Source organism: Sorex fumeus, unplaced genomic scaffold (genome assembly GCF_029834395.1).
Source record: "Sorex fumeus unplaced genomic scaffold, SorFum_2.1 ptg000036l, whole genome shotgun sequence".
NCBI classification, from domain to species: Eukaryota; Metazoa; Chordata; class Mammalia; order Eulipotyphla; family Soricidae; genus Sorex; species Sorex fumeus.
Window position 1 is genome coordinate 16,706,844 of NW_026606093.1, and position 12,769 is coordinate 16,719,612.

The window sequence follows — 12,769 nt, forward strand, 5'->3', positions numbered from 1 at the left end:
GAACAACAACGGGGGACAGTGCTACCATGCTACATAAAGGAAATGAATGATCTTGTGTTTTCTCAGTATGTAAAATATAATTAGATGGTTAAAATATGTCGAGGTCTTAAGTATTGGAGCAAAAGTTTTGTCTTTGTGCAAAATAAAAATTTTAAAAACTGTCTCATACATCAGAAGCTTCCAATATTTCTATTTTTCCCCGAGCTTTCTTTTTAATGTCAGTTATTAAATCCATCCCCAAAGTTGCTTCGGAGCAATAGAAACAAGGAGCAAGAGAACTATTCTTCAGTAGGAAAAAACTATTCTTCATTAGGAAGCTTGACACTGGAGTGGGGGTGGGGGAGTAAGTTACGGAAGGCAGCACTAGGAAAGTAATGGAGGGGGAAAAGTATCTGCTCTACAGGCAGGCTGGGAATTGGGGTGGGGTCTGGAGGTAAATGGGCCTTGGTGAAAGGAAACGAACACTGGTGAAGGGAGTGGCATTGGAACATTGTATGCCTGAAACATTATTAATGTGTAACCTTGTTTAATCCATGGTGATTACATTTTTTTGAAAAGTTGTTTTGGAGTTTATGCTATGTCCCTTTGCTCATAGTTGGTGTCTATTTAATCCATCGAAAATACTCTATTTCTTTTGGGGCACTTGCTTGTTTGTTCTGGGGCCATACTCAAATGTGCACAGGGCTTACTCCTGGACATGTGCTCAGGAATCACTCTTGCAGGGCTCACGGGACCATATGGGGTGCCGGGCATGGAAACCTGGTTGACCGCATGCTCGGCAAGTGCCCTCCCTGCTGTACTGTCACTCTCACACCTAAAATACTCTTTATAAATTATGGGGGAAAAAACCTCATTTCTTATGTGAACATTTTTAATCATAGCACCTTCTATATCCCAGCAATTATTAAATCATTCATTTAACCTTCCAGCTATTAGCTTTTCCTGAGGGACTCATGTAAATTAATCGATAATTTCTAATCTTGTTAATATTGCTTTAAAGTCTGTTATAAATAAAAGTTTCTTTTCTTGTGTTTTTTTTTTTCTTGGAGGGGGAAGGGGCATGCCTGGCAGTGCTCAGGGTTCACTCCTGACTCTGCACTCAGTCCGCATTCCTGGCTGTGCTTGGGCGACCATATGAGTTGCTGGGGATAAAACAGGTTGGCCACATGCAAGGAAAGCTCCCTACCTCTTGTACTATCTCTCTAGGTCTAAAACCAATGTAGTTTTGCTCCAAAACCCTATAGTCTGTAGTTGGTAACTCAATTCAGACCTGAAGGCCTTATGCTGTCCAGGGCATCCTCACTGTCATCCATGCGTCCTCGTCTTACATGAGGTTGTCCTCATTGACACCCACACAGCCTCACCTTATATACATACAAAGGGAAGACTTTCTCATATCATGGTCTTGGAACTCAACAGGGACACATTTAGTTTCTTTAATGAGGAGGGGTGTTTCATACCCTCATAGCCTCATGCCCTATTTGTGTGTGTGTGTGTGTGTGTATGTGTGTGTGTATGTGTGAGAGAGAGAGAGAGAGAGAGAGAAAGAAAGAAAGAAAGAAAGAAAGAAAGAAAGAAAGAAAGAGAGAGAGCAGGTATTGACCCAGAGATTCACACATAACACTATCCCTTGTTAAAATCAAGATTCCCCTCCTAGGACCGGCTCTAAACAACATATATTAACAATTTTCTTGCTGCATTTAAGAATTCATTGCAGCCTCAGGTTAGGCACACCTGTAAGGTAGAGCAGAAGCAGAAACTTATAAAATCTTGCATTTTTATACTGTCTGTCACTGTCAAACACTGTTGTTCATCGATTTGCTCGAGCGGGCCCAGCAATGTCTCCATTTTGAGACTTGTTGTTACTGTGTTTGGCATATTGAATATGTCACTGGGGCTTTGCCGTGTGGGCAAGATACTCTCAGTAGCTTGCCAGGCTCTCTGAGAGGGGCGGAGGAATCGAACCCAGCTTGGCCGGGCTGGCTGCAGGCAAGGCAAATGCCCTACCGCTGTGTGGGTAGAGCATTTGCCTTGCATTTTTATAATTGATATAAAAATCCAGAATCTGAGCTATACAATATAATAGTTATTAGCTAATGTGAAGAACTTAAGTTAACAAATAAAAGATTAAATCCATTTTCTTAGTTATTGTAGCACATTTCAAATGCTCAGAAGTCACATCAGCTGTGTTGTAAAGTATCTGAGGCATCATGGAGAAGAAATTAAAAATTCACTGGAAAAGCATTAAAAGAATAAATAATTAATAAAATCACTATCACCCCATTGTTCATCTATTTGCTCTAGATGAACATTATTTTATCGCAGTCAGGCATATATGCAGACATGATACTCTAGTAGCCTGCTGGGTTCTCTGAGAATGAGAACTAGAGAATGAGAGGTTCTGGGAGCTTGGTTTTAGAGTCTCTGGATCCTGGCCATTGATGGGGTTACACGGCTATTGGTGGGTGTAACTGTCTAGCTACTGGATCTGGTTGGAGGATAAATAAAATTTTATTTATTTTTAATAAATTATTTTTATTTAATAAATATGTTATTTAAATAAATAAACTTATTTTAATATATAATTTAATATATTATATATTTATATATTTATATTTATATATTTTATAATATTTATAACTTACTAGAATGACCACCAACTGGGAACTCTTTGGTACTATTGCGGCAACATGGGAAGATGCCATTGTTGACAACATTGACGAGGAATACGATCGACTGGTTCAGCACCTCCATGAATGTGCGAGGAACGCCAAGAGAGAGATAGCCACAAAAAGTCGCCTATCTTCGAAAACTGTTGAGCTAATTCGCCAGCGTGGTTTGGCGCATGCCTCAGGCAACCGCAAGCTAACGTCCGGGCTCGCAAAGCAGTGCAGAGATGCGATCAAGGAAGACCTCAAAGAGAGAAGAGCAGAAGTACTGATAGATGCGGCAGAAGCCGGGAAAAGTATTCGTAACGCCCGCCTGTCCTTCGCCAACTATAAGACCAAGATGACTGCCCTCCGACGTCCTGATGGATCCATCACATCCTCCAGAACGGCAATGGAGAAGATTATCCATGACTTCTACTCAAATCTCTTCGATAGCCATGTCCACTTGCCGACATACCATATTCCACAGGATGGGTATGTCGTTCCTAACGTTCTCCCTTCCGAAATCCGACACGCCATTTCGTTGGTAAAGAAGCAAACAGCACCCGGCCCAGACAAGGTCAGACCTGAACACCTGAAGAACCTGCCGTCAGTACTCATCAATACACTGGCTCGGCTCTTCACTCGCTACCTGTCTGAATGCAAGGTTCCGTCCCAATGGAAAACCAGCAGGACCGTACTACTGTTCAAGAAGGGAGACATCCATGACATTGGCAACTATCGCCCGATCTGCCTATTGTCTGTCATCTACAAGCTGTTCACTCGAGTCATCCTGAATAGGATTGGCAGAACACTAGATGAAGGACAACCATGCGAGCAAGCAGGGTTCCGCAAAGGATTCAGCACCATCGACCATATCCACACGATAACCAAGCTCATTGAGGTTTCTCGGGAGTTCAAGATGCCGCTCTGCTTAACGTTCATTGATTTAAAGAAGGCCTTTGATTCTGTTGAGACGGAAGCGGTCATTGAAGCCCTAGCCAATCAGGGCATTCAAGCCCAATACATCAGGATCCTCCGTGAGCTGTATTGCGGATTCACTACCAGGATCTCACCATTCTACAAAGAAGTGATCGTTGATGTCAAGAGAGGGGTGCGGCAGGGTGATACCATTTCACCGAAACTCTTCAGTGCCACCCTCGAGAACATCATGCGACGACTGGAATGGGAAGGAATGGGAGTGAAGATAGATGGTCGGCAACTACACCACCTCCGCTTTGCTGATGACATTGTTTTAATAACACCAAACATCAGCCAAGCGGCACAAATGCTGGCCGACTTTGACCGTGAGTGTGGAAAGGTAGGACTACAGCTGAATCTTACGAAGACAATGTTTATGAGAAACAGCCTTGTTCCTGATGCCCCATTCGCTCTCAATGGAACGACCATCTCCGAATGCAACAGCTATGTGTACCTAGGTCGAGAGGTCAACATGAGAAATGACCTGGCACCCGAGCTGCGCAGGAGGAAGAGAGCGGCTTGGAACGCCTTCAAGAACGTCGAAGAAATAGCTAAGAGGACGAAGAACCTCCGGCTCCGGGCACATCTCTTTGATTCCACTGTTCTTCCTGCATTAACATATGCCTCAGAGACCTGGGCCCTACGCAAACAAGATGAGAACGCCATTCAGGTCTCCCAAAGAAGAATAGAAAGAGCTATGCTTGGAATAACACGTTTCACTCAAATGAGAGAACAAATCCGGAGTTCTGACATCCGTCGACGATCAAGGATCAGGGACGCTGTCTCATATGCCAAGGTGTCGAAAATCAGATGGGCTGGTCACGTAATGAGATTTAAAGACGACCGTTGGACTAGAGCTGTTACTGATTGGATTCCACGGGATGTCAAGAGACCGCGTGGCCGCCCACCTACCAGATGGTCAGACTTCTTTGTCAAGATCATGAACGATCGGTTTGAGGCCCTCCATGTTCCCGGAGCGAAGAGATGCCATTGGGCTACAGTAGCACGCGACAGGGACAAATGGAGACGTTACTGGCGCCCGCTCGAGCAAATCGAGGACTAACGGGAAGTTAAGTGATTAAGTGATTAAGTGACTATAAATATTATTTATTTAAAAGTAAAGGCCCTCCCGTTGTTCGTCGATTTGCTCGAGCAGGCCCAGTAACGTCTCCATTGGAGACTTTATTGTTACTGTGTTTGGCATAACGAATACGTCACGGGTGGCTTGCCAGGCTCTGCCGTGCGGGAGAGATACTCTCGGTAGCTTGCCGGGTTCTCCGAGAAGGGTGGAGGAATTGAACTCGGGTCGGCCATGTTGGCTGCGTGCAAGGCGAATGCCCTACCGCTGTGCTATTGCTCCAGCCCATTATTTATTTAATTTTATATATTATGCATATATTTAACATATAAATATACACATATATAAATATATATGTACTATATGTTGAGCTATTTTGAAATAGTTGAACTATTTTATATTTAAATGAAATAATTTAATAGTTAATTATTAAAATAGTTATTTAAATATATTCAAATTTAAAATGAAATAATTATTAAGTTGAACTATATACAAATATATATGAAATATATCTATTTATATCTATTTATATAAAATATAGGATATTATATTATGTGGGCTGGAGCAATAGCACAGTGGGTAGGGTGTTTGCCTTGCACGTAGCCAACGTGGCTGACCCCAGTTCGATTCCTCCGCCCCTCTTGGAGAGCCTGGCAAGCTACTCAGAGTATCTCGCCTGCATGGCAAAGCCTGGCAAGCTACCCGTGACATATTCGACATGCCAAACACAGTAACAAGTGTCACTATGGAGCCGTTACTGGGCCCACTGGAGCAAATCGATGAACAATGGGAGGACAGTGACAGTGATAATATTATATTATAAAATAAACCATAAATATAAATATATTTAAATGAATATTATATAAATATAATAAATATTTATTATGCTTTATTTTATTTTATAAAATTTTATTTTATTTTACTTATTTCTTTATAAAAAGAAATAAAAACAAATCTCCATACAACTGATTCGACCGTTTTCTTATGCTCAACTTACATATTTGGGGAATAAAATAGGTAGGAGAATCCTACTACTTAGCTGTCTGGAGACCTCTAAAGAATTTAACTTGACTTTAGTCAGCAGAATCCTTATAAGCATTCATATCCATGACCTCCCCTCCCGTAACTATCTATAAAGCCATTTCCACAGACAGTAAAGCCTTTGAGCTCCAGTCAAACAATTCAGGAAGCTGGCGTCCATAACGTCTCCTAGCAACAGCCCAGCGCATTCTCTCTACCGCCCCAGGACCCTTGCTGCCTCATTTAGGCGGGAAGAGGTGGAGCCAGACATCAGCATCCAATAGGAACATCCAATAGGAGGCAGCAGAATCCAAAAGAGGTATTCAATAGGAGGCATCAGAATGCACACGCATATCCAATAGGAGGCCTCAGGATCTAATATGCGGCCTCAGCACCCAATAGGAGGGAGGCGGAGGCGGGCGCAGCGACCGCGTCCCCGTCGCCTGGGAAACCGCCGCAGCCCGGGACGCGAGATGCCTGGCGGGGAGGAAGGCACGGCGCTGGCCGGGCCGGATGAGGAGGATGAAATGGCCCCGGACCCGCGGCTCGGCGCCCTGGCGGCCCGCGTGGGGCTGTGCCTGCGGCCGGCGGCGGGCGCCTGGGAGCGCTGCGCCGGGGCAGCCGAGGGACAGCGGCTGCTGCGCACCTTTCTGCGCGGGGGCGCAGGCCCCGGGCCGAGGCCAGTGCTGGCGGTGCGCCCCGGGCCCGGGGGGCTCGCGCTGCAGGCCGGGCTGGACGCGGGGCCCGGGGGCGGCGCGCCGCGGGCCAAGGGGCTCTTCTTTCTGCGCACTGGCGGGGAGCCGCCGGGTTCCCGCGGCCTCCGCGGCGCGGTGGTTTGCGGGGACTTGCCCGCGGCGCCCCTGGAGCACCTAGCGGCACTGTTCTCGGAGGTGAGGGTGGAGCTGCTGGCCGGAGGCCGGGAAGGGGCAGAGGCGGGGCAACACTGGGGGCCTCACATAGTGGGGCGTGGCCCCGGGAAATCGAGATGGGGCACCAGAGAGGGTGGGATAGGTAAGGTCGAGGCTGGAGCGAGTGTGCTAGTGGGGAGGGTTCTAGGCAAAAGGAAACTTAGTCCTAGGGATGACTTCTGAGCTGTCCGGAGCGGTGCAGTGCTGATGGAGAGACTGGAGCAGGGACTCCTGTGAGGAGTGAGAATGGAAAGGGCTAGGTAGGGTCAGGATTGCGCTGGTTTCAGGTGAAAGTCAGGGGAAGCTAGAATCCAAAGAGTGCCTAGATCCTGACCCATTTTTAGAGGTGTTGCTCTTTGTCCCTCCTATAACGTGGTCCTGGAGAAGAGTAGAAGCAGTGTACAAAGGAGCGTTTCTTTGAGCTTAGTGAGGTGAAAAGGTGAAAGGTATTTCCAGTGAAGTGTTTAAAAATAACACGTTTCGATTTCATCTAATTCGCCCAGCTAACCAAAGCTTAGCCAAGAGAAGGTGTTGGGACATCTGATTGGGAGAGTCCAACTGGGATCAGGAAGGGTCTACCTGGAACTTACGGAGCAAGACCTCCCATGAGTGGTTGAGTACGTTTTAAGTGACACTATAGAGGAAAACACAGTGCATAGCTCAGTAGGGGTACTCGGGAGAGATTCCTTCGAATTTAAATACTTCTGGATTGACATCAATTTATACTGCAAGACTGCTTTTGGAGGTCAAGTGCCTGGATCTTGCAGATTGTGAAGGAACATTGTATAAATCACTGTATAACAAAGCACAAATCATTATGCAATGATTTGTGTAATGGGTGCAATGGGGAAAGTAGAAATATTTGGTGCCTTCAAGTAACTTCCCACATCATAGCCTTCTCTGCCTTCTGTCTGCCTCATCAGCAACTCTCCTGCATAGCTTCTTTCCAGTGACAGCTTCCATAACAGCAAATTCCAGCAGTTGGATCTTGCAACAGTGTATAACCCGTGCCTTTTTGCTATATGGATCCCTAATCCCGTGTCTGATTGGTTATACGCAATATTAAGGTGGTGTGAAAACATATTGATCTGATTTGATACACAAAACAACTAATCAGCTCACTTGGATAAAAACCAATGATTACCTCTTGTATGCATCACCCAGATGGTATCTATAAAGAGGTGCCTGTTTCCTTTGCTTCCACTGCAACAGTAGGTAAAACTTTTCTAAATTTGGTCCCAGTGATGAAATGACATTCTGAAGTCTCCCAGGTACTTATTGGGTATTTTTAATTTGTTTATAGGAAAATTATGCACTGCACTGTAGCACTGTCCTTCCATTGTTCATCGATTTGCTCGAGCAGGAACCAGTAGCATCTCACAACAAATTGTGAGATTCGTTGTTACTGTTTTTGGCATATCAGATATGTCACATGTAGCTTGTCAGGCTCTGCTGTGCAGGCAGGATACGCTCGGTAGCTTGCCAGGCTCTCCGAAGGGGCGGAGGAATTGAACACAAGTTGGCTACGTGCAAGGCAAGCACCCTACCTGCTGTGCTATCGCTCCAGCCCAGAAAAACTATGAGGAAATTAAATTGCAGAGAAGGTTCTGGGCAATTGAGTTTCTCTCAGGGTGCTCTACAAAATGAAAATTTGTAGTAGATATGGAAATATTCCTGTATTTTAACAACTGTAATGGCTTTGTGGCTGTGAACTGTCTGAATCATCTCTTAAGAAGTTCAAATTAGGATCACATTCCTTAATGCTTGATGATAAAAGGAGGTTTAATTGGTTTCAGAGGAGATTATCCTGTGTTCTGAGAACAATGCTTATCCTTCCCTGCTGAACCAAACAGAGAAGGATCAGTATAAAAAAGGCCCAATTTATCTTTAAAAGTTCGGGGATCTGAGTGAACACAGTGCAGAGATGGCATTACATTCAGTGTATTTGGAGGATAGTTGTTCCATCCCAGAGTTGGGTAATTGCTTTCTCTATGTAAAATAAGAGCCCCCCACCTTTTTTGGTTTCCACTCTGCTCTTTTCATCTTTGTGAAACACATTATCATTTGTGAATTGTTAGTTTACTTCCTTACAGTCAATAGAAAGCAGAACAATTATGGTTATCCAGAAGCATGAGAAACTGGGTGACTGAGGTATGGGACAGGTAGAAAACTCCACTGTAAAAGTGCATGTTTACAAAAAGTTTGGGCATGCACAGTGTGCATTCGGTGGCCGAAGGAGGAAACGGGGGCCAGACTGGTTGGTGATCAACGGCCATTTATTCCAATCTCAAGTCTCACTGTCTGTCCCCCAAGCTAGTCTCCTCCTGTCTCAGATTGTTTCCCCCTCATGCTGTCTCACAGCCTTAGTTAGAGAGCATAATCACCAAGGGTTGGGGGTAGCAATACATAGGTAGCTAGCACAATCAACATATGACAAGCCCTTTCTTCCTGGAAATGCTTCTAAGACAAAGATCCCATCCTGCTAGAGATCTGCTCAAGGTCATAATTTCATCTAAGGCCATATTTCTCCTTTCATTAGTCCATAACCATTTAAATGGTTATCTTAAATTTACTTTTTTATTATCTAGTCATTATGTACACAGTAAGAGATATATAAGTTTATAGGGTGGCTCTCCTAGAGACGTCTTGCTATATATCTCAGAAAATAGATTAGTTTTTCCTAACCCATCAGGGTCCTTGTCCACTCTCTTCTCTTTGGGTCATGACAGAATTTGTCCATGACCATGCTCTTATAATTTTTATGGTGCTTGACCTGTACCCTTTTGATGCCAGGGTGACTTGCAGCTTGCCCTGGGTCCACCCAAGTCCCTTCATCAGCACCCTACTTTTGGGGTGCTATAACTAAGGGCAATTGAGGCTTAAGTCGAGTAAATATGACAGATGCATAGGAGTCAATATTATTCAGAGTCAGTTAACTCCCAAGTTATAAAAACGTAGCATTAGCTGCCTTTCTGTGTCTATACAGAAAAGGACATTGCTCTAAACTATGAAAAGGACATTAAGGATAGAGAAAATCATATTTCACTTACAAATACAAAATCTGCAATGCACTGTAGCACTGTCCTCCCATTGTTCATCAATTTGCTCAAGCGGGCCCAGTAACATCTCCATTTTGAGACTTCTTATTACTGTGTTTGGCATATCAAATAAGTCACGGGTAGCTTGCCAGGCTTTGTTATGCAGGCGAGATACTCTCGGTAGCTTGCCAGGCTCTCCGAGAGGGGCGGAGGAATCGAAATTCCTTAAAAGAATCTGACTTTACAAGTCACAGGGTCTGATTTGGGGATATAGTGATTAATAGATAGGGGAAGCAGAGCACAAAGGAGAAGATAGAGATAAACACAGAGAAATGGAAGTGTTTCAGGAGCACTGTGATAAGTGTAAATCAATAAACACCTAAACTGTCATTCTCAGTATTATTTCTGTTTCAACACATGGTTATTTCATTAGTCACACTGGTGACTCTTCCAAGAAATATAACCGGGTCTCTGTGCTCCTGGAACCTTTCTCTTCCAGTGGTCGTGATCCTCTAGCTTAGCCATTTCTTCCTATGGCATGACTACTAACCATCCTTTTTAGTTTTATTTTCAGCCATCTCAGTTGCCCCACTTAAACAAACCTGTACCTCTGCCATCAACTATCTGGCTCTCACAAGCCAATAATCCTGCTATCTTGCTACCAGCCATCAAGAACCTGGAGATCCACATCCCTTCCCCCCAAGGCTTACCCAGCCTGCATGCTGTGTTGCATCATTGACATTCTCTTGCATAAACTCCTGGTTTATTGGTCTTTTCTTTGCCTGTTGTACTTGTTTGACAAACTGCAATCCTGCTGAGATCCATGAAGGCAAATGGGGTGGGAGAAACAAACAAATTAAAACTGAATCCTCTAAATTCATAGGCCTAAACCACTAGTAGTCCTTTTATGTTTCCCAGCAGACTCTTTGGGAGTGAAAATTAAAATCCAAGTAGTATTTGTAAGCTGACACTTTTTCTCTCTTACTCTTCTTGCCTGCCTGGACTAGCTACTCTGGGATCCGCACTACTTTTCAGTCCCATCAATCATGTTCTCAGACCAGGGACTTGACACTGGCTATTCCTTCTCCTGCAGTACATTTCTCTCAAGGGTATGCACAGCACTGCCCTGTCCTTCCCAGGCAAAGTTTCAATGTTACCTTCTCAATAAGGCTCTCTCCATTCACTCAATTCACAACAATCTCAAGCCCTTCACCCTTCATTTCTCTCTTACTTGCTTCCTTTTCTTGTTTATTTGTTTGCATTCTTTACTCATTTTTGCAGCACTTGTTTGTTGATTGTCTTCTCTAGAATTTAAACTTTCCAGGGCCAGGAATATTATATTTTTATGACAACAGTTTTTAACTTTATATTATCGATATTTATTCCTAAGAAAAATATGTATTTCAATAGATAAAAACACATACACATTCATAGAAATATACATACACACGTAATCATATCACTGTCAAATCATCTTGTTCCCTCTTACTCTAGCTTCACTTTTTTTATTGACTTTTTAAAAATCCAGGCATGTGATTTAAAAAGTTGTCTATAAGAGAGTTTCAGGCATACAGTGTTCCAGTGACAGTCCCTGTTGGATCTTCTAGCATGTTAACAGTGCTAGCACGTAGCTAGTGTCAATAAATATTCACTGAATCAGTGAATTAGTATATTTAATTTCATAGAGAACTTATATTCATTATTTTCTATCACTAGAAAGCCCCCCAAATATAGTCCCCAATATTTCTTCTTAAAACATGTTCCGTTCATTTTCTGAACATTTTTTGAATGCTTCTTGTATGCCAAACTCCTGGAGGACTGTAGATACTTAAGATCAAATAAAATGAAGGTCTTTTGAGATCTTAAGAAAGTTCCTATTTATCCTCCCTTCTTTGGCTTCCTTGGACCCAAATAGTCCTTTCTTAATTTGATTGAATAGACTTCAATTTGGGCTGGAGCTCTAACACAGCGGTAGGGCGTATGCCTTGCATGCGGCTGACCTGGTTGACCCAGATTGATTCCTCCACCCCTCTCGGGGAGCCCAGCAAGCAACCGAGAGTATCTTGCCTACACAGTAAAGCATGGCAAGCTACCCGTGATGTATTCGATATGGCAAACACAGTAACAACAAGTCTCACAATGGAGTCGTTACTGGGCCCACTCAAGCAAATCGATGAACAATGGGAGGACAGTGCTACAGACTTCAATTTTTCATTCCTTGATTCATTGTCACCTCTGGTAAAGTCTTAGTTCAGTATTTTTTTTTCCCCCAAAATAAAAGTGGCAAGATAGCCCCATTAGATTTCTTGTGTTGTGTCTATATATTCTGTTTTATGGCCACACAGACTATTGATTATATACAGAACCCAGCAAATAAATGATTCCATACCACTTTTTTATTATTTGCATAGTAGTTTCGTATCACATTGTCTGAATATCATTTATCCTTTCTAGTATTTTCTTTATATCAGTTTGAGCTGTTAACAGGTAAAAATTCCTATTAAATTGCTACTTTTTAAATGGAAAATGCTAGAAAAGTCTATTTCAACTAAATATGTTTAAGAGCAGCTTGACTCTGTAGTTCACTGACCTTTCTCCAACTGCAAACTTTTTCTTATTCGTATTGACTGCTCTGTGGTACAAGATGATTTAAGAAAGAGAAACTTTTTCTTCAGTATATACAGTCTTTGATCTGACTTTCATTTGTTCAGATCTGTTTGCATATCTATATCTCTTGATCTTGGGATGAAAACGAAAAAAAGAGCAACTATGTTGGGGTGGCCAAAACAAACTAATGCTTACTCTATAAACTCAATATCTTTTACTTTAAGAAAATGTTCTCTCATACCTAGTAGACAGAAGGTCCTCCTTGCTTTCATTTATTCCTATTCACCCTGTTTTTGAGAGAAAGGGTTGCAATCTAGAGTCATGGAGATGGTTGAAACCATGACAGTCAACAGAGGAAATGGACAGCTGTTTATAGTCACACATGATGCCAGGTCAGAGGTGAGAACTCTGTGACATGCAGGGCCACACGAGAGTTATACTTGAGAGAAGAATGATCAATCAGGGACCATGGGAAGCAAATTTTAAATA

General features: G+C 43.2%; 1 protein-coding gene across 1 annotated transcript in view; it reads left to right on the forward strand.

Annotated features, from left to right (window-relative positions):
• Positions 1 to 6,228: 6,228 nt before the first annotated feature.
• The window catches only part of DNAH9 (dynein axonemal heavy chain 9), a 577,218-nt gene continuing 570,677 nt past the window's right edge, over positions 6,229 to 12,769 (forward strand). The window contains exon 1 of the mRNA XM_056117744.1: positions 6,229 to 6,617. Coding sequence (XP_055973719.1) covers positions 6,255 to 6,617 — 363 coding nt within the window. The 5' untranslated portion in view covers positions 6,229 to 6,254. The remainder of the gene's footprint in view (positions 6,618 to 12,769) is intronic.